Source organism: Pituophis catenifer, unplaced genomic scaffold (assembly GCF_029215685.1).
Source record: "Pituophis catenifer annectens isolate HBS135680 unplaced genomic scaffold, rPitCat1.0.hap2 SCAF_3, whole genome shotgun sequence".
Taxonomy (NCBI): domain Eukaryota; kingdom Metazoa; phylum Chordata; class Lepidosauria; order Squamata; family Colubridae; genus Pituophis; species Pituophis catenifer.
This window is the reverse complement of record NW_027256883.1, coordinates 179646274-179669516: the sequence shown is the minus strand read 5'-3', so window position 1 is coordinate 179669516 and position 23243 is coordinate 179646274. Positions and strand designations below refer to the sequence as shown.

General features: G+C 37.5%; 1 protein-coding gene across 1 annotated transcript in view; it reads left to right on the top strand.

Annotated features, from left to right (window-relative positions):
* The first annotated feature begins 2956 nt into the window (after positions 1–2956).
* NAV1 (neuron navigator 1) overlaps positions 2957–23243 on the top strand; it is a 166574-nt gene continuing 146287 nt past the window's right edge. Inside the window, 1 exon segment of the mRNA XM_070939887.1 lies at positions 2957–3626. Coding sequence (XP_070795988.1) covers positions 2972–3626 — 655 coding nt within the window. The 5' untranslated portion in view covers positions 2957–2971.

Below are 23243 nucleotides of genomic sequence, written 5' to 3'. Positions count from 1 at the left end.
TTCTAGTATTTTGTTTGATAGATATCTAAGTTGATCTGTTGAGTCTTGCCTGGGTTTATGTCATCAGATTGAGCTGTTTACTTAATAGCAGGATTCCTGAGGGTATTCCTTTCTTAAAATGGATAGCCGACTTTGAGTATTTCTTTTTCTGCCAATCCAAGAGAGTTAATGGTTGAAAATACAGGAATTGTCTTGAAAAACCAATACAATTATGTTTTGTTGTAAATTTTGCAGCTTTTGCAATTGTTCTTTCTTCAGGTCAGTATTGCTAGAAGAGTTGTGTGTACAAAAATTGCAAACTTGTGAGTATTGATTTGCAAAGGTGCTTCATTGAAATCAATGACTTTACCAAATAAATATTTTTAAAGCAGTATTCTACCATAAACAGTTAAAGACAAACTTTTATCATATTTATTAATTTTTATTGTTAAAATAATACTGCCACCATCACTTTTAAAGTCACCTCACATTGACTACTTATAATACTTGGCAGTTATGTAGGCCTTTGGAGTAGTCAAAATATTTCACATAGATCATCTCACAAGAAATCTAGAAGGAGACCGATATCTTTATCTATCATTGGAGAAGGTTCTTTGCCCAAGTCCAAGTGTCTGTTTCTTTGTTCTCTTGACAGAACAAGATTTGAACTGCAGACTTCATTTCTTAGTCTCTTTGTCACTAGGACACCTGCAGTTCTTACTATGTGTGGAATATTTGTTAGACAATCAATCACTTCTCCTTTTATTATCAGTAACTAATGGCCTATTTCAATTGAAATTCTGCTTATTACTGGTTAACATCTAGCAGTATGAAATCAAGTTGGTTCGTGGATCTTCTCCTTCAGGAATCTGCCAACCATTGAGCTCAGCAGGAGAATCTTTTCTGAATATTGTTGTTCTGTGTGGAATATGGACTTTATGACCATGGAGAAGAACCTTCTGGCCCTTTCTTAAATGACTTAATTGGTTTTCTGTCATTGGTTTTGTTTTGATTGGCATTTGCTTATCTTTTGAATCATTTTCTTCATTGATTCTGTATTTCTTTAAACATCACTGTTTTTAAATCGCCTTGTTGAATAAAATGTTTAACAGTAGCTGCTTCGAGACAGTATACAGCAAAATATTAATTATTGAATGAATGAATGAGCAAACTGATTCAGCACACACAATACCTGCAAACTACCCATCATAGACTTACTCATAATTTCCATTTAGCTGACGAGAGGAGAAACTGTGGATTAGTGCAGACTGTACATTTTCCTTGGGTAAATTATATTCCAAATTGTTTGTAGTATACTGCCATTTTTCTACACATGCTTCACATTCAACCTGAATATGGAACCTAACATACACGGCAAACTGCTGTCCAGTGTGAGATATTCATTAGCAAAAATTATAATCTTTTACACAGGTCTTTCAGAAATGAGTTCACTCATTTCTGTACTATCACCGTACTATTAGAGCAGCAGCCTGAAGCCATATAGAGAAAGATTATGTAATTACATGGGAAAGGCAGTTTTTCTCCAAGTTAGGCACTGAGGAGTTTGCATTTGTGCATTCTTTTTCTCAACTTGCCACTGAATGTTTCTGGTTATCTTTTTATTTATTTATATCCACCCTTTATTATTTTTTTACAAGGCATATCAACACGTCTTGCTCCTCCTACTTTCCCCATAACAACAACCCTGTGAGGTGGGTTGGGCTGAGAGTGAGAGTGACAGGCCCAAAGCCACCTAGTTGGCTTTGGTGGCTATAAGACAGAACTTGAATTCACCATCTCCTACTTTTTAGCCTGATGCCTTAACCACTAAACCAAACGGACTCCATCATTGAGCCTTTCATACATAGCTTGTAAGGCCTTAGTAGGCATGTAAAATATTATTCAAATTTGAACATATAAGTGCATCAGGATTAGATCAGATCCAGCTGATCTAAGGAATATAAGAAGGAACCATAAAATATATGGAAAGGCGTTGGTTTCTAATAAGGCGAATGGATATTCTGAAGGTGGCCTAAATTACTTTAAACAGACCTTTTCTATTAGTGCCAAATGCTAAGATTCTTTCTTGGAAAGGGCCATTTGCGACTGGAAGGGGTGGAAAAGAAGACAGAGGAGGAGGCCCTAAATGGCTTCAGGGCACGAGCCTGTTTTGCACGGCTCGCTTCTCCGACAACGTCCCGTTCACCGCGTACGCCCGATGAGGATTCGCCGAGCCCACCCCCCTACCCCCTTGCAGCGAGTCCTTTCTACCGCAGGCAGCTAGCTCTCGTTAGTGCGCGCGCACGCGTACTTATTCCTATGTGGACACACACGCGCACACCCCCTCACGCACAATTACCCACGCCTCCTTTTCGCAGAACCAAAAATAGCCTCGCGCGCTTATTGCGCCCACTCCCCCCCAGCCACCCACTCCCCGCCCCATTCTCTTTCTCTTCCCAGCCAGCCAGGAGCATCTTGCGGGCGGGCAGGAAAGGCCTTTTTGTGTGTGTGTGTGCGCGCGTGTGTGCCTTAGTCCCCTTCCTTCTCTTCGGCGGCGCTGGGAGAGAGAGAAAGGAGGGGCCGTGCGCTCTTGCGCCTCTGTGAGCGCGCCGGGGCGGGGAAGGTGGCACCGGCTGCTTTGATAGCGTGTCTCTTTTTCTGTTTTATCCTACCACTACCACCACCTCCTCTTCCTCCTCCTCCTCCTCTTCCTCCTCCTCCCGTCTTTCCTTTCTTTCGCCTTCCTCCCCACCCGTTTTCTCCCTCCTTCCCGTTCCTCCCCTTCTTTCATTCTTTCTTCTCCCTCCGTGCTTCAGAAGCTGGGCTTTTAAATGGTTTCCTCGCGGCGGGCGGGAAGAAGATGCTCGGTAGCAGCGGCGGCGGAGGCAACCACCACGTCAGGAGTCTGCAGCAGGACGCGGAGCTGAACGGCGAGGAAGGGCCAGAGGAGCTGAAGGGCTTCAAGAAGGCGGCGTCCGAGGGGAGCAAGGCCATGATGCAGAAGCGCGCCAACCCCAAAGGCCCCGCCGGGGTGGCGCCCAAGACGGCTGAGCTGAAGGTCTTCAAGTCGGACAGCATGGAGGCTCGGCTGCCGGTGGCCTCGAACCTGCGCAAGCAGAAGTCCCTCACCAACCTGTCCTTCCTGACCGACAGCGAGAAGAAGATGCAGCTCTACGAGCCCAAGTGGAGCGACGACATGGCCAAGGCGGCCAAAGGCTTCGGGGGCCGCAGCCTCAAAGGCGGCAAGCAGGCGCCCTCGCTCATGTCCAAGAACCTCTCCCGGTCCGAGCACTCGCTCTTTCAGGCTAAGTTGGCCCCGGCCACCAGCAACAAACCGCCGCTGGCGCCGCTGCCTTCCAACCTGGGCAAGCCCAGCCGCATCCCGCGGGGGCCTTACGCCGAAGTCAAACCGCTCAGCAAAGCCCCCGAGGCCGGCAGCGGCGACGACCCCAAGTCGGACGACGAGATCCTCTCCAATAAGGGCAAGACGGCGCAGCAGAAGCAGCCCCAGCAGCCGCCACAAACGGCCACTCAGCCGGCCGGGAAGGGGGCACCGACGGAGGAGAAGGCTTTCCTGAAGGTGGATCCCGAACTGGTAGTCACCGTGCTGGGCGACCTGGAGCAGCTGCTCTTCAGCCAGATGCTCGGTGAGTCAGCCCGTCCCCTTCCTTCCCGTGGGGATCTGCCTTGCTGGTGAAGGTTATTGGGGCTTTTGAGCAAGGGAGTCACCGCTCCTTCGGAAGGCGAGGCTGTATGGGGAAGCCTGCGGGACTTCGGAGGTGAACTCCCCCATTGATTTCATACTCTCGGTATACACCGAAGCTGTTTGGTGCCTGGTGGCATTGAGTCTTTCAGGGAGCCAGGGACTTTGAGGCTTAGAAAGAGCAAGTAACACTCCAAAGAAAGGGATATCCTGGGTATGCCATTTCAGTTTGGTCATTTTCCAGCTGTCAGCACTCTTGGCAGGTTTCCTGCCATCTTCATTATGCATTCATTCTTGTTTTGTTCCTGGAGAGTGGATGCTTTTTCCAGGGGAAAGTGGAATCATTTCTAACCTGACCTCATTGGCAGGTTTGAGCTAAAATGTGTTGGGTTTTTTTTTTTTAGGCAAAAATGTAAAACGGGTAGTTGAAATGGCCATAAAGAATATAAATTATTTTGACCCCCCCCCCCCCCCCCCATGGTTCAGACAAGTCAAGGAAAGGATAAGAGGCAGAAACCGTGTTTCCTCTTTCAGGCAATTAAGCAGAGCAGGGTGAACAAGCAAAGAAAAATGGTAAAAAATGGGGCAAATCTAGACCCAGAGTTTAGCAGAATGGGGTATATTTGAGTAGAGAGGGATTAGTTTGCAGGGGCAAGGCAGCTAGAACCCATGCTAAAATGGATTGCTCCCCATTTGTTCAGCTGGGTAGAAAGGGCCCTTCTCTGTGTTTGCAATTATGTCATGGTAGCATTCTAATCGTTCTGCAGGCAGATTATGGGCACGTTCTATGGGAAGGGGGGAGAGAGGTACAGCTACTATGACTGCTATATGAGCAGCCATTCACAACGCTGGAAAAGCACAAATGGTGAGATGCAGCAGGCTGTTTTTTGTAATTTCCTATAGACAAATGTGCCCCTACGGTTTAACAGATGTGCTTGGACGTTCTGTAAGTCATTACTGCTCTCTGATTGAGGCTGGTGGCAGAGGGGAGTGGTCACTAGCATCTCTACACCAGCTGCAGTTGAAAGTGGGGGCACACGGCTGAAGGGAGGGAGGGATGGGCTGATGCATCCTTGAACAGACTAAGAAGAATGGACTCTTGTTTGGTTACTAAGGTGATCTGCAAAGGAACAGTGTTGCTGCTGTTGCTACTTTCTCCACCTGGAATTTCTCTGAGACATCCGCCCAGGAATGGCTGCTTTGCAAATGCTGTACGCTTAGCATAGAGAGAGAATAAATAGCAGTACTGCCTAAGTACCAACAGTTTGGTTTCTATGCAACGGCTTGGCTCATAATGATCCATCACTAAGGAATACAAAATTCTCTTCTCCCCACCCCATAAATACTGTTGTCTAACTGATCTGTATGCAGAAGGGAGAGAATACAAACAGGGACATCTACATTTAGGAGCAGGAGATTTGGGAGGATGTCTAAAATACTGGGATTGGTGCTCTTAAACTGCAATCCTGCATACTTAGTTTTCCATAAGCGTATGGAATCCTGCTGTAAAAAATTTAGGATTATCTGTCTGCATTCTCCTGGGTCATGTGCTGTCTGTATCTTAAAAAATTACCACACCCTTTGGATTGACTAGCAACTGTTGCTACTATTTGAACTATTCAGAGAACACAATTTGTGGTATCAATAGCATTAGAATTTGGGGTAATAGACTAGGACCAGGAGTAGGAGGAAAAAAGACTGCAGTAGCCCAACTAGAAATATCTATATGAGAAAGGAATCTGGAATTAGGAGCAAGCTATGAAAGTTGAGAAGTCTATTGCTGGAATAACTGAAAAACACAGATTTAGGATTCTTATGTTACGGTATGTTATAATGTGAAAAGGATATGTCTGGGACACTAGCATTTTGGCAGAGGCTGTTTCTGAAAACAGAATAATAAAAGATGACATAAAATAAGTGTTATTAGAAAGAGTCCTAATTTGAGGGCCTAGTTAGCACATAAGTTTGCATGGAAAAAGTCCTGAGGTCAGTCTTTCAAATCCATTAAGATTAGGACAAATCTACTGGAAACTCTGGAGTGCTGCTGCCTCAGTATAGGTAGTTCAGAGCCAGTTAGCTTGGTATTCAAGATCCATTCTCCCTCATTCCAGAGTAAGGAGAGACTGAGTAAGGAATGTAAGGTGTAGTACTTAAGGAAACTGTGAGTTGTTCCCTCTCAACCTAACCCACCTCACAAAAGAGGGAAAAATAGGATGAGGAAGGATTATTACATATGTTTGCTACCTTGAATTACTTATAAGTAATAAAGGTGGGATAAAAATAAAAAAAAGTGAAATAATGGATTTAAGTTACTGGAAGGCCACTTCTAACTGAATGTTAGAAAAAATGTCTACCACTTTGGCTATTTTAATGAAGGAGTCAGTTATATCGAGTGATGGTATATTTGTCTTTACTGGATGTGTTAAGTAGATGGTACACAGCCTTCTCTGAGGGATGCTTTAAGATGAATTATTATACTGAGAAAGGAATTGGATGATGGCCTAAGTGGCACCTTCTAGTCTTGCATTTCTGTGAGTATGGAAAGGATGTCTGATTTTTCAATTTGATACTATGTGATGTGGCTATCAATTTGGTTGGCTTCAAAAAAAAAAAAAGGGGTTGGACCAATTCATGGAAGTCGTGGGAATCCATGGCTATTAGCCTTGATGGCAGTATGATTGCCTCTGAAGGCCATCTGCTGAGAAACTGTTGGGTTTCCTTGTGCAGCTTGTTGGCTACTGTGAGAATAGACTGCAGGATTAGATGGACCAGGAGTTTGATCCAGAAGAGCACAGTTTATGTTGTTCTAAACAAAGATCGTTATGTAGAAAAACAATGAGTACATTGGATATATTCTGTTATATTTGAAGATGATATGAACTCAATAATGGCAATTCAAGTGCTTCTGAATCATTGTATTTATGTAGAAAAAACTGTACAAAATAACATTGAATATTCAAGAACGTTACTAAAGATGGGTAACATTGCAGAGCTATCACAGAGCTCTGAAGGATTCCGACCACAATTATTGGGCACTGGCAGAACTGAGAGAAAATACAGAAAACAGACTGAGATGAAAAAGATTATTTGTGTCAGAAAAGGAAGTTGTTGACAGAGCCACTGAACAAATAAGACAAAAAACAAACAACAAACATATTTGAAAATTATAAGTCTACAGAATATGGACAATATAGATAGATTAAACTTTTGCACACTGCCTCTTTCTGTTGCCTGTAGGAGTGTCTAAGTTCTCTAGTTTGCAGATTGTTATATGAGGGGAAAAAATCCTTGCAAAATGTGAAAAGTGGTCAGTTTGTCATAATAGCTATTAGCCTCTATTATGAGTATCGATAAAGCAAATTGCCCATGAGTTTATTTTGTATTTTGAAATTAAATTCTTGTTTTCCACTTTCCTCAAGCACTTTCCTCATAGGACATTTCCTTTGCATCTTTGGTGCCAAGGAATATCCTAACCTAGAATGATAGATGCTTATCATAGAATCACGGTGCTGGAGATGACATTTAAGTCATCAAGGTTAATACTACGTTCTATGCAGGAATACAAATGAAAGGATCCAAAATAGATCAGCTTCTATTTATATGTCTAGGATAGGAGAATTCACTATCTTCCAAAATGACTTGTTAGGAACGACAGTTTAAACAGATTCCATGCCTTTATTCTGGGATAATATACAACAGGTCATGTTTTTCTTCAGGGTCATCCCATTTCAAGTATATGGAAAGATTCTTGTTGCATAACAATTGTCTTTTCTTCTCAAGGCTAAATGTGCTATTTACACACGCTCTTCTTGTACACACATTTCTAATCCCCTTTCATCTTTGTAACTCCTCTTTATATCAGTTTTGAGTTCTCCAATTTAACATGCGGTATCTTGAGCTGGGGTGTGACCAGTGCAGAAGAGTGGAAGCATTACTTTCTATGATTTGAAAATTATACTTCTACTGATTCACCCTGAAATTGTGTTTGTCTTTTTGGCAAGCACATCACAACTTGTGATTAAATATAATTCCAAGTTTTCTTTCATACATATTATTGCCTAGCCATGTATGTATCTATAAGTGTATAGTTGTAGAACTGTACATTTTATAAGTGTATATTTACATTCTTTTCTTTAGATGGAGAACTTTGCATTTGTTTCTGTTGAACTTCATTCTGTCACTTTGAGTATATCTCTCTAATTTATCAAAATAAATTGAATTCCTTGTGAACTTGATTTTGTTTATTCTGCTCACTTTTTATATATTTCCCAGGTAGTCTTTGTAATATATGTGTGCATACATACCCACACATATATGGTATTTTCTGCTATTTTGTGTATACATTTGAACCAATTGGTTATTGTGCATGTTTGTCACAAGATATTTTCAGGAATGGCTTAATTAATGTAGTACATGGAGTAATGAGGAGCAATTATAAGGGAATAATCAGTTTCTTGCAGTTGACTTTGGTCTGCAGCCTTCAAACCTTGACTCAAGAGACACACTTAATTTTAATCATCCAGTCTTTCTTCAAGGTGTTTTTTTTTTTTTATCTTGAATTTAATTATACTTCACTGGAGAAGATAGGCAAGTGTCTCAAGCTTGATTTTGCCTAGTTTCTCATATTTTAATATTATCAATCTGTATTATTTCCACAGCTGATATATTTGTTGTTTTTTTTAAAAAAAAACTACAGAAATATATATGCATATGTTTTCTCTAGTGTATATACCTTTGTGCATATTCCAGCTTGGATGCTTTTATTAATGTTTTCCAAATATACATGATTCTGAATGCAATGTCACCTGTTATACATGCTTTTATGTGCATGCTTTGTAAATTGCATAGCAAAGTGTGATAAAATGTAATTTTAGATGTATAAATTGTATATCAGTTTGTATATAAAATATAATATGTATATAGTAAATATTTGTAACCCAAACAGATTTCTTCACTATCACTGTTTTTATTGAGAAGTGAATCTGTACCTGATCTGCTTATTAGAACAATAGAAAATCTCTTAATTTCTATTTCAATTGCATTGCATATTTATTGATTCCTTCTCAGCAATCTTTTCTCTGGGTTGGAGATCTGATATGAATTTTTCTTTTTCTTTTTAAAAAAGCATTAAGTTTATGTGCGCTTCTGTTCCTCTTTTGTCTTTCCCAATGTTTACATATATTTATGACACCCAAGTGATAATATTGTACTCCTTTAAAAACATTCATTCTATTCTGCTTTGTATCTATAACTTACCTAGAATCTGGTAAGCATCCTTGGTGGTTTGGTGAGCAATTAAACACTATGTTGGGGTATTTACAACTTAGCTAATGTTAGCTAAGAATTTCATTTATCATTTTATTGTTCATCCCTGTAAAGCCACAAGAGTTTTGGAAGACTTTATGATATGCTTCTTATTCAAATGCTTTACATTATTTTACATCATCTACAAATTTGTCCACACCTTTTCTCAGGTTGTTAATTATTCTATTAACAAGAACAATTTCTATACACATCATAGGAGGCAACTTATTTTGCACCTATTTTACTGTAATGATACAATAGCTCATAAATTTCCTTTCTCTCATTCTTGTATGATTAATTTAGTTGTAATTTATTCTAGTCCTTTACTATTTATTTTTGTGGGGAGATTTTTGTGAAAGTCACTATCATACACTTTCTTGAACTATAAGAAACCAACATGGAATAACCTAATATATTTTAAAATATGGCCTCAATTTGTAGTTGTTTATGCCAGAAACTATAAATGAGGTTTCTCCTGCAAATGCCCAGGGATGTGCATATGAAAATAAGCCATCCATTACATGATGTGGACATTTCAATTTACAGAAATAAAAATTCATGAAAGTGAAATATTAATCTTTTAATACACCTCACTTTTTTGTACTACTTTGTTTCAGTATTGTGTGGTGCTTACATATTATAACCAGTACTTCCCTTTTAGACAAAATATGCTAGCCATGGCATCCTAATTTGGATAGGTTGTGTCTAATTTTTGATAGAAGTGAGCAAGGGTATGAAGCTGATTATTTAATTATATAGTAAATCTTCAGTTTAATTTTGGACAACATCCTAAATTTGGTTACCGTAAAATCAAAGTGGAAAATTTTGACCTCCTTACAATCATACCAGAGAGAAGAGAAAAGGGGGAATGTAGAAGCTAGGAACATATTCTTGTAACATTAAACCGTGATTTAGGTTTTGACTGAACATAGATATACTCCTTTGGGATGTATCAACAGCTCAAACTATGAAAATAACCAATTCCCCTTTTTTGTAAAAGAAATGGAGTTTCAGGTTTCTTTTATTAATTAATTAATAAAAGAAACCTGAAATTCCCTTTCTTTTTAATTAATTAATTAGCCTATAGGCCATATCAACGTATAGGTTCAAACACATATTACCAATAAAATTCTAAACAATTTAAAATGAGAGTAGGATAAAATACAATAATTTAATACATAAATATGTAAAATAGAATAAAATGACATAAAATTATGTTTCTGTATCACCTCTGCAATCTACCCCAATCAGTCCCACATATGCTGATCTTAGTTGGGCCATTTTAGTCAGAAATTGTGCTGTATTAAATGACGTTTTCAGATTCTGGCCACACATGAGGTATGTTGTTTTTAATATGGGCCTCCCACTGGGCCATACATTTAATATGTGGATCAAGGAGGTTTCTTGTAAATTACTCCATAATTGATATACAATGTCAAACTAGTAGAAGAAGTTGGAGTAGAGATGTCCTGGGATATTTGTTTTTGTTTTGTTTTTGTTTTTAATTTGATTTATATGCCGCCCTTCTCCGGAGACTCAGGGCGGCTTACAGTGCGTTAAGCAATAGCCTTCATACTTTTGTATATTTATACAAAGTTAGCTTATTGCCCCCACAAACTGGGTCCTCATTTAACCTACCTTAGAAAGGATGGAAGGCTGAGTCAACCTTGAGCCTTGGAGAGATTCGAACCAGCAGTAAATTGCAGGCAGCTGTGTTAATAACAGGGTGCTTTAAACCACTGTAGTACCAAGGCTCTTTACTTAAACTAAAACTGGAGTAATGTATAATGTAAATATCTATTCAGTAAAGTTATATCTTTGCTAAGAAACCTAGAAATGGCTAACAAATCAGTGAGAGAACTGAAGACAAAGTACAGATTGCATCATCTGAATTGAGGTACATCCTGGACTAAATATAGATTGGGCAGATGTATCCTTGGCATTAATTAGCCAGTATGTTATGTAGCGTAGAGCAAGTTGCTGTAAATTATATATATTTGTTTTGGAAAGTGTCAGAATATATGATTGGTTATATGGCAATATGAATAGTACCAGGAACTGTTTAATTATATCAGTGGCTTGCATCAATTCTTGATCTCACTTTTTCACTGGTTCCTCAGCATCTAAATTACATAATTAAGATACATGCTAAGCATACCATCCCAGTAGGTTTCAAATCTGTTAACAAGAAGCTGCCAGAAATAAAATACCTCTCTTAATTCACGGGGATTGCAAAAAACTACATGGGAAGATTCTAAAGCAGAAAATATAACTCCCAATCTGTAGTAAACTTGAAGTTAGTACAGTGATTACTTTAAGCCAGCCCAGGTTTTTCAAGGGTTAACTTTGTTATTTTGATTTTGGTGAGAAAGTGGATACAATGTATCTCATTCTCAGCAAAACATTTGATAAAATATACCATACAGTTTGTACTTGGGCCCAGAATTCTTTAACATTTTTATTAATGATTTGGATAACAAGAAGGAAGGCAAGCTCATTAAATTAGTATATGACACAGAATTGAATGAAAGAGCTAAAATGAGCATGTTTTGGAAATAAGAGTTGAAAACCATAGTTTTCCTATTTGGGTGTAATAAGAAACTTTATTCGGTTCATACAGGATCTTCAGTGTCACAGCAATAAGAATGGAGGATGGAAACATTGCTAGGAAAATGAGTAGAAAGCTTATGAAAATCTCACCTAAATAAGGTGATATCTAAATGGGAGAACTAGACAATACAGTGGATGGCAAGATGAATTTGATCTGAGACATCACCTATTACTGTACATCTCATCCTCCATGAATTTTATGAAGATTAAAAATAAGATAATCTTTAATCTCATTCTAGGAAGGGGAGGATTTTATGCATATATATACCCAGAGGTGATAGATGTAGTTTGACTTATATTTCTATCCGGGGTGAAATCCAGCAGATTCTGACAGGTTCTGGAGAACCAGTAGCGGAAATTTTGAGCAGTTCGGAAAACCGGCAAATAGTCATTCTCTTGGCTGGCCCCAGAGTGGGGTGGGAATGGAGATTTTGCAGTATCCTTCCCCTGGAGTGGGGTGGGAATGGAGATTTTGCAGTATCCTTCCCCTGCCACACCCATCAAGCCACACCACGCCCACCAGTCCATGCCCACAAAACTGGTAGTAGAAAAATTTGGATTTCACCACTTGACCTTTAGACTTCTCTTTTCCATAGTGAGAAATCTATAATGGTAGAACTCTGCTGTTTTGGAAAATCCTACAGTCACCTGTGATTAATATCCTCTTGACACTTGATGAGGCTGAATGGCATACACAATCCAAAGAGAGTATAGCATGAACCAAAAGCAACATCATAATAGTTTATTTTGAAACTTGTTATGTCTCTCGACCAAAATGCCCCAAGAGGAAAAGTGAAGAGGGAAGCAAGCTAAAAATTCATCTTAGTAAGTCAGAAGAATGGAATTCACCACTAACGGTTTGAATTAACTCTGGTAGCTGATGTCCCATACCGTAGATCCCTTGTTAAAGCAGCCTGAACATTGCTGACACTCCAGTTCCCCTTTCCAGGTTCTGTTTCTGCTTTGAACTAAGTTCATTAGTTCATTTCTCAGGCTGAGTCATATGACAGAGGAATTGTTTAAATTTATGTGTATAAACATTAGGTTTGGCATTTGTATATATTGGAACATGTATTATTTTAAACATGACCTATATCTAAAAATGCATTTTTAGTCTGTGCCTTGATTGTCTCAGGGTGATTATATATCTTCCTTTGTTTTTTTGGCCTTGCTTCATCTAGCCACAAATAGTGTTCCGAAGTAGTCCCTAAATTCTGGAAGACTGCCAATTTCTGTGGTTTGTGTGATAAAGTTAAAAAAAACAGATATCAGTGTAGAAATTCTGCATTAAATTGCATGAGCATGCAGAGGCGGGCATGGGCAATGGGGAGACCTTAATTACAGAGGAACAACTGATTAATTTATAGTAGATCATATAGAAACTGAAAATTGATGGATTTCTTGCAAAATGCCAGAGAAGATGGATCACAGTCAAGGACTAATATAATAAACTTTGTTTGTGGTTAAGCATGCATACAAAGGATTTCTTAAAGAGATTAAGATATTTATTGGAGAGGAATGGTTTTGAATTAACCATTATATGCTCACATTTGCAAAGCAGAAAGGAAAAATAAATAAGATAAACCTTCAATGTAAGGAACTGTCTGGGCATAGGGAATCTCCATTAAATCCAAATGTCTGTTAAATCTGAATATAAGCCATTTGTGCCATCTACATCAATTTATGTCATTTGCATTTTTTATTTATTGATGCTAGCCAAAACCCCTTGGAATCTAGGTGGTTTATAGATATTAAAAGAACAAGAGTAACTAGTACATTATAATAGAATGTTAGAGGTAAAGGTAAAGATCAATATGAATAAATAACAAATAATTGTACAGGCTCCTCTGGTCTACAGGGAGACCCCAAAAGCTTTCTAGCAAAGCATTGACCATGATGATGGGGCCATTCTTACCATAGGGAGCATGAGAGGAATACCCACCATCTCCTCTTGAAATTTCTACTAGATGTTTTCTGGGTACCTGGATCACATAAGCAGATTCTATCTGGGAAAGGAAGTCCCTTAGACACTGAGGCCCTGCTCCTTATAAAACTTTATAGGTAGTGACTAGCATTTTAAATTTACTGTAGCTCTCACAGTAGCAGTATAACATGGCAGTACAGTAGTGTGACTGGCCAGTAAGCACATGGGCCATACAATCAGAACCAATTGAAGTTTCTTGATGTCACATATAGACTAAGTTAGAATAATCTAGTTGGAAGATAGGCATGAGTGACCAACCCAATCTTCCAGGTAATATTGCATATGGCATATTAGTCCTTGGAGGCACACAGGCACACATCCTCCTGGCCTCAGTTTCTACCAGGAGTCCTGAGCCCAGAAAGACTCAAAATGAAACCTCTCTCCGGAGGGGCCCAACCCTAAAAAGAATCAAAGATGACAGAATCTTGAAATCAGAAGACTTCTGAAATAATCATTCTGTTTTCCCTTTTCTCTATTCAGAACCTGGCAGTCTCAGGCACCGAGTTAGAAATTCTGATTCTCCCATTGGGTCTGGGAAGGTGATGTGCAACGTGGTATTGTCAGCTATTTCAGTAATATAATAGAAGTAAATGACATCACTGAAGTAACATTAAAATTAATTTTTTGAGACATATTATCCCAGGTGTTTTGTTTTGTTCCTTTTTTTTTTTTTTTTGCTTTTCCGGGGCTCAGTGGTTGTGCCTTTTCTTTTTTCAGTCTCTTTTATAACATGACACCACTTTATTGATATTCTTATAACCAGATTCTCAGTTTATTTCATCAGAAGTCACTTTAATAGAGTTTATAAGTTTGCAAGGTCTATTTACCAACAGTAGCTTTACAGAGCATACAGGTTTAGCACATTTATCTTAATATAACCTGAAAGGTATTTCCCAGATATTTGAAAAGAATTTACGCCTATGTAATGGAACCATGGCTGTGTATTAACAATGCTGCAGTTTTGTTAAAAGATAGTCTTCCATGTTGAGATGAATTGAATCACGGCCCTGTTTAAAGGGGCAGGACTTTGACTGTGTAGTCTAGAATATCATCTTGACTTTTTTTTTCTTTGTCTCTTTATCAAAAACTGGGACATTAATTTAATAATGTTGAAATACTGTATAAAGTGAACTTATTACTTTAAGAGCAAAGAAATTCCAACAAGAGGCAAAGACCAAATAAAGACAATTGGGAATTGTAACTGTGTATATTATTGAGGTTTGGCTGGAGAGGTTTTGCATTTTCTCTTCCAAATATATTAATCATCTTGAGACAGGAAGAAGGGGGTATTTCAGCCAATAAAGTATTTATGTTAAAGGAGTATTAATATTTCCAAACCATATAAAAGAGTTTGCAAATAATATGCACAGAGTTTGGAACAGAAAAGTATCATGCATTGGGAGGAAACTGAACAGAATATTGCAGCAGAAACAACTACTTTTATAATGGCTATTTTCATTGTACAAATTATACATTTTTGTAAATTAAAGGCTAAGGTTAGTTATGAAAGCTTGTGGGTTGTGGCTTTGGTTGTTATATGGACAACAGACTATTTAAGAAAAGGCAATAATACAAGGGAACTAAACATAAAAGCAAAAATCCTATCCATGTAACTTTCAGCAGGTCCACAAATATGTGTTCATTTATATTGGCAAAATGGATTGAAAATGTGAGAACCAATGTAATACAGTTTTATTAAAATTGCAATAACCAATTGGTAGAAAATCCCAAGGTGACCATGTAACCGTATTTCACTATTTGAACTAAATATTGTCTCTATGTTTAGAAAATAAATAGGGGTTCTAAAGTTTCACCAATTCAGTTAATATTATTCTTTCTTCATTTCTTACAATGCAAAAACCAAAGTGAAACAAAATGTTTAGAGATTTAGAACCAACAAAAGGGAGTAATTTTTTGTACAAATCTGTATAACTTTAAAAGGGGCTTAGTAAATTCATGGAGAATGATTGATACTATTGATAGTCATAATGCTGTACTAGATCTTTGGAAGTTAGAATACTGTAGGCTACTTTTGTGTATAAATACAGTATTGTATTTATTTTATGTTTGTGTTTCACATTGCTACTTAGTCTGATACATGTTTTTTGCATTGTGCATTGTGTGCATTGATGATATTACCTAGTTGGGGTAATGAAACATCTGCAAGAAAACAACTAAGCTCAGAGAGCACCAAGGACTCTTCATATGTTTCAAGTGAATATTATATTCTTATAGAATTTCTCTTATTGCAACATTTTCCCCCATTTTTTTCTCATAATAAAATTTCCTACATTTTTACCTCCACGGTCATGAAATGACAGATCAGGATTGACTAAGAGAACCTAGTCAACTGAATGATTAGGTGAGGTCTTTAAACTATTTTTTGTGTGTGTCTAACTCAGTTTTCTATCCATTGCACTGCCCTGATTCTCTTCCCCCTCCATCGTGTCTAGGACAAGGACTTTATTCAATTATTTTCTTCCCTGATATTTTCATGTGAAGTGATTTGAAATGAATATTTATCTCAGATTTCATTATTGACACCTATAGAAGCATCGGAGTGGAGCTGAGAATCTTATTATTTTGGCAGATTTATTCCAGGTCACTGCAGGGCTGAGAGCTTCCTCTTTTGAGAAGCAGTTGTTTGATTAGAGCTGTCATTTCACCCTTAAAGATGTTTAACCTCCTGTTATGCTTGCCACTAATATTTTCAGTTTCATCTCCCCAGTTTTTTTTGTGATGTTTCCAGCTTCTTATTCCAAACAATATTTCCAAATGTGTGTATTTCTTCCCCCCCTCCCTTATTAAGTCAAAGTATATTTTATAGTATAATTTCTCTGATAGCTTTATTTACATATAAATCTACCAAGGGCCTTTACATACATGTGAGATTAAAAATTGGCTACACAATAATTTATTCTTTATGCATTTATGCATCCTATGTTTTAAAACCCATTTCATGGGGTTGTTAGTGGAAAAAGGAGGAGGATATGAAGCATTATGTACACAGAGTTAAATGATTCTTTGATCATGAAAGCAGGAGATAAATAAATATAAATAAATAAATAAATAGCGTGTATTGTATTTTATCATAGCTAATTGCATCCGAGCATTTCTATTTATATATAAATCAATATAAACCTATTAAGGAAGTTTAAGTTAGTAAATAACACTAAAAGATAACTAACACTGTAGGAGCAAGTGAGAATAAAAGACAATTTCGGAAAGGACTGCATCTGATTTGTACTATGCAGCTTCAGTTCTGTTAATACAGTATCAAAACCTTCTTAGTCACATTGTTATTGCAATTTACTTTTGAGATTTCTATGTTGAGTGATAAATTTGCTTGTAATCCTGATAAGCATTTGCAGTAAGCAATATTACTGGGAAAATTATGATGCACAAGTTAATGTTGTGATAAAGCCCTGTTTCTATGTTCTTGCATCCTTATGTTGCGTGCAAGTATGGAAATCATCAGGTTTGTATCATCATGTACATCTCCTGGCAGATACCTATACTTTCCCAATCCACATTGTTCTTTTTCTATTTCTGCTTGGTACAAGTTGTAGAATACAAGCATCATCAAATATTCCAGGCAAAAGCTCAGGTTATAAGCATCATTTTCTTGGCAAGCTGGGATACGTTTGGGTGGACAAGTTAGGAGGTGACACCAAAAATATGTACATCTGGAGTTTGGCCACCCAGAAAGTGCAGCTGGTATAGAAAGTGGTATTAACAGGAATGTCCAGATAGTTCTGGTCCTAACACATAATGCCTGTACTGTGGGGCTGCTTTGGTTACCAATTTGTTTTGAGATGCAATTCAGGGTGATGATAATACACCATAAAGACCTATATGGTTTAGGATTATGGTTAAGGCGGAAGGTGAAGTAGTCAAGGAGAAGGGATGAGTTTTGCTGCCCTCTCCTGCTGGGCAAAGAATGAGAAAGCCAGCAAAGAAAGGAAGAAAGGATTATTTCAAGCAAGAAGAGAGAAGAGAATGAAAACTGAATGAGAAAAAGACCAAAAGAACGATCTCTGAGCTCACCAAATTAGAAGAAAAGGAAAAACAGAATTTGGGCAGCTCTTAGATGAGTTTCCTCTTTGATAGTTTCCCACACACGATCTTGAAACATCCACTCAGTAATAAGACCAAATATTGGCAATCTGGTTAATGAAGACAGCGGCAGTTAAGGAGCACAGCAAATATTTAAACAGACTAGAAATAAGTAAATGTTCAATAAAATCTTCATTTTCAATTCACTATCAATGTATGAGAAGGTATTGATGTTGCAGTCCTTGGGCTAATAAATTAGGCTAGATTTATTGCTAAGCTGTGTGAAGTCTGACTGGTCAGTGGCAGTATCCAGTATTTCATATTCCCCAAACCTACAGCTTCACCTTTTATATATACTTTACAGAAAGCAGGCTGATAAATTTTTGAAAGTGCAAGTATGGGTGAAAAAATTAGTTTGTGTAGGTTAAATTTTGCCAAGGAAAACAAGGAAAGATTGGAAGACACTCACTGGGAAGATAGGATGGCAAGGAACTGTGTCAGAAGGGATAAAAAAACAAGATAAATTGCAGGATAAGTGTAAAAGTTGCACTGAGGAGCAAAAGTCAGAATGGGTATCATAACAATTGAGAGATGTAGAAGAGCAGATTATTTCTTCTTTCCACAAATTAAGATGTCTGTTTACCCACAGATCCTGATTGCAGCTTTATAATGCATAGCAAATCTATTCAGTACAAAATATGACTGCTTCAGTCACAGCTGAGATGCTTGTTCAAACGGTTTCTTTTCTTGGTGAAATGCTTGGAAGTAACATCCATGTCCTTTCACAGTGATTTCTGTATATTTTACCAAGAAAGGCAGAGGTTTGAACTAAGGAATCTGGAGTATTTTTGCTTAACGTGAACCAGGAGTATTTATATGTTTGCTTGTACTTTTTTTCTTCCTAGCATTTTCCCACAAGTGCAGGGTCCAGTGTTTTTTTTTTCCCCAGATCAACTGATTTTTTATCCATTAATTGTGATAGGATGCAAAATCACCCAGCTGGCTTTCATGCCTAAAATCGCCTAGAACTCACAGTCTTCGGGTTTCTAACTACTACACCAAATAGTCTCTCTATTTGTACTCCTGTACATGTATCAAAATATAAAAGTTATAAGTCTTTAGGCATGAAGTACAGAAGTTTTGCCTTTCCTATTTATTTATTTACTTACAATTATTTGTATGCTGCCAACTTTATCTTGCTGAACTATAACTCCAGCATTTTTCAGTTCAGCAATATCTGAAAGGTACTATTAGTTCCTCATCTTTTCCTTAGGCTTTTATTTAAACAATTCATTTTAAAATGCAATGCTGAAACATAGAGGAAGGGTTAAGAATGTTATTGACTCCACAATAGGAAAAGAAATTAGTAGGCAGAAATCTGAGAAGGCACCAAGTTTGTATCAAGCTGTCTTGGTGTATATTTGTGGCTTTGGGTTTTCATCCTTTCATTTATTTCCAGAGAGAATCATTACTGTTGGCAGCTTCATTTGGGGATTCAAGAGATGAAAGTGCCTGTGTGGATAATGGCTGTAAAATGACGTTTTTAGAAAATACATGGCTTTGTCATGCATCTGTGGTGACCCAAGAAGTCAGAAAGCATTGGATGATAGTTACACACTTCATCTATGTTTATTCAATCCAGTTATAAATCTTTGGAAAATAGATTGTGTGATAATTTTCATAATTAGATTTGCTAATATGAACTATCAGTGCAGACAAATATATCATTTGCAAAGCAATAAAATCAAAGTATTTTGTCTCCAAAATAAATTCAGCTATAAAAAGAAGTAAGGTAAATTGATTCTACCACTGTAAACTTGGACTGTATATTTTCACATGATGGTTTAGGAAGAATAGCAATAACTCCAAATGTTGCAGTGGCAAATATCAGCAATATCACCAAGATACTGTGGGAGATAACTTGAATCTTGTGAGATTTTGGCAGGATACCATGGGATACCATGGGATCTTCTTACACAAGATCTTGTGAGACATCTGTGTTTTTACATATGATATTATGCAAGATGTTCTGAATTCTGAGTTGTCCAGAATAATTTGTTAAGATGGGAAGTCATATAACTTTATTCAATTAAATCAATATCATTAAGATCTCACTATTATCATCCACTATTCATTATTTCATAACCCAATTCAGTGTTTCATAACTTAATTCACTATTTCATAAGATTTCAGGTGTTTTTTTTTCTGGGTCTGGCAAATAACCTTGATCCAACAGGCACAAAAAATGGCTGATTCCCTTTTTCATTAGGCAAGTGAAGTGAGTTCTAATGAAGTAAGAACGGGACTGAATGAAAAATAAAGTTTTAACAAGCAAAATGCAATATTGCTGGCAGAGCTTTTTGCCATCTTGATCAGGTTACAATTATGTGATAAATCTTCCAGTAGGAACAAAGTAGGAAAACTCTTAGATGCGTGCTCTGAAAGGCTTCAGAAGTTTTTTTGAATGTGGAAAGAAGGGGTGAAGCAATGAGGGTTCCAAGGAGAGGTTTCTCAAGTATTGGTGCTTACTTCATTCATTCCATTTAAGTGAACTTAAAATTCCCTGAGTCTTGGACAGGCAATGCTCTTATAGGATATTGCCTCCCTATACAAACGAAGGGAGGGACAATCGTCTGTTATAGAATCTTTGGCACATGGCAGATAGTCATACAATTTAACTTTAGAGTAATTTAGGAGTCATCTGATGTTCTGCTCCCCCAGTTAATGAGCCCTGGGGCTATGCAACCACTCAATGCTTCAATACAACAGCTCTTTGAAAACACTGTGAATACATGTATGATTATCCATTAGGCGATCATGTGGTTGAAAATAGTTTGCTAATTTTCTACAAAGCTCTATTCTAATAAAATTTGTGTGGCCTAGTTGGAATGTTTGTGAGCTGCTCCATGGCTGAAAAAGTTCTATAGCTATAAATAACAGCAAGAATGGCTACTATCTATTCACTGTATGCTGTTTGAATTAAGAACAGAATTGACCAATTTAATGGCAGTCTTCGTTCTTAAGTGTGTCCAACAAAGGAAATCTAGTGTATATGCATAGTTCCAGCTGGCAATTTCCTTTCAGCTGAAATAAGTATTGTAAATATGGAAGATTCAAGACTTTGTGGTTTTCAGTTCAATTTTTAATTCATTTTTACATACTTTCTAATTCAATTTCAATTGAAAACTACAAAATATTCACAAAGAGTTTCCTATTTATGATTGGCTCAATTCCATATTCAGAAACCAGTCTCAGAAGCTGGTTCACATTTCCAGATCTGCTCTCTTTGTCTGAGTCACTTCCCCTCTTTGTATTTGCCTTTCCATTTCTGTATCACGAAGGAGATAATGTACTCTGCTTAGCTGTAGAGATTTCACAATGGAAACACCAGGCCAGTCTTAAGTAGGTTGATCAGCATCCCATTTTCTTTAATACTTTCATTAAGCAAAGTATATGATGAAATCAATATAATCTAGAATATAAATAAGAGACATACGGAACTGTTTATTGCATTAAGTTTACATTTTTTATATTATACTGTTGGATTAAGTCAAGGTTCTGTGTATTTCAGTTTCTTATAATAATCACCTTGATTCTTTAAAGTAATCTGCAGTTAAAACATAGATGTGGTAGAATTTCTGTACTCCAACATCCAGGTGATTAGTATACACTTGTCCACCATCTCTTCATACTGAAGTTTCATTTAACTATTGTATCTAATTACTTGCTAGTTCTAACTTTATCTTGGTCAACCTGGTACCTTTTAGTAATGCTGTTTATTTTTGTATTCTGTATTACTTATATACATCTTAGTTGAGTTTGCCTTTTGCTTGGTGAGCATTTTTAATGGTACAAATATCAAAGAACGGCAATGTTATGATGCTGGAGATTGAAGAAGGTTGAGAAGGCTTGGGCCTTTCTTAAAAATATTTAATACCTGCAGAGGTGGGCTGCACTTACTTTAACAAAGGGTTTGCTGGTTGTGAGCGTGCACGCACCCCCTTGGGAGAGAAATGGAGCTTCAAACATACTCCTAATCAACTCAGGCAGCTCCGTTGAGTACAGCAAGGGTGGCATGGATCACAGCTGGGCCACCCAACGAGCCAGAAAGTTAGTTATAAATGGAAAGCATAGCACAGGGGCAGGTGGGCAGGCCCAGCCAGCGATTAGAGCTAAGGGTTCGCCCGAACCCTTGTGACCATGCAGCAGCCCACCACTGAATATTTGGTATATTTAGTCTATTTTGCACTTTACTTTGGCTAATCAATGAAAAAAGTGCCACCAAAGTTTAGTGTTTTTCTGTGATATAAATGCAGGGACTGGAGACTATAAGTAATCTTTTTTCCAAGAATGGGGAACCACAGGTTCAGTATATGAGTGAAATGTGATTTACATTTTCTTTCTCCCTTCTAATTGGTAGGAACAATATTAGCAGAAGTGCATCCAAAATAACCTACGACATCTATGCTTGATTTAGAGTGGTGCAGTGCCTAGAGGTGGAGCTCTCGCCTCACAATCAGGAGGCTGTGAGTTCAATCCTAGATAGCAGCAGATACTTCTCTCTCTGGGCACAATGTGAAGATATCTGCTGCGAACTCCGCATTGGCGACAGGAAGGGCATCCAGCCAGTAAACATTCAGCTCCATTCAGTTGCCCTGACTCCACCCCAATACAAGGGATTTTACAGGGTCATTAAAAGACAAAAAAAATCTATGCTTGATTTAGTTCTATAGGTCTTTGTGCGAATCCAGACACTGCTCTTCTATTTTTTGCTTTCTTTCTAAATTCTTATGGTTATATAATATTAACAAAACCAAAAGGCAACTAGAAAATATAATTAATGCCATAAAGCAATTCATTGAAGAACAGCAACATATAGTAGATGCCATCCTATGAAAAAAGAACTCTTTTTTCAAGGTCTTTTCATAACGTATGGGAGAATCCTGATAGGTAATAAAATTCTGTACCCTGAGATGCATACATAAAAGGAAATGTGATCATATATGTCTTTTCCATGAAATATCCTGTCAGATGAAAAAATGTTGATTGAAACATCAGTTCACGTTTACCTCATCATTTTTTAAAATTATCATTTGAAAAATAAATTGCAAGAATATTGTGTCCTGGGAGTAATTGTTCATAGCACTAGACTTTGGAAGTGCAAACCATTTACTAGCTTAATTGAGGAATCATAATGATTTGTTTAATAATGATTTATAAGCCATTACTCTTGCAGAGGATTTCCGGAGCCTGGTAATCTTGCAATCTAGGGATTCTAGAATTTGCCTCTTTCAAAAAATAAATGCAGATTATTCAATCAGGATCAGTTAAGTAATACTATAGCTAAGTATAGGCCAAACTGTGTGCATTTGTGTATATCCCTTATGTAAATATTCCACAATTAATTTTCAATTAGGAAATATTCAGGAGCAATATCATAATGACAGAGAATGTATATCATATTATCTCCATGTTTAACTGGAAAAATGGTCTTGTCTGTAAACCTGGACAACTGCTGTTTGTTCATGTAATCTAGATGGACCAATAGTCTCAAACCATTTAATCAGTAAATCCCTACATTCTGGTCCTGCTTTCAAATGTGTAATT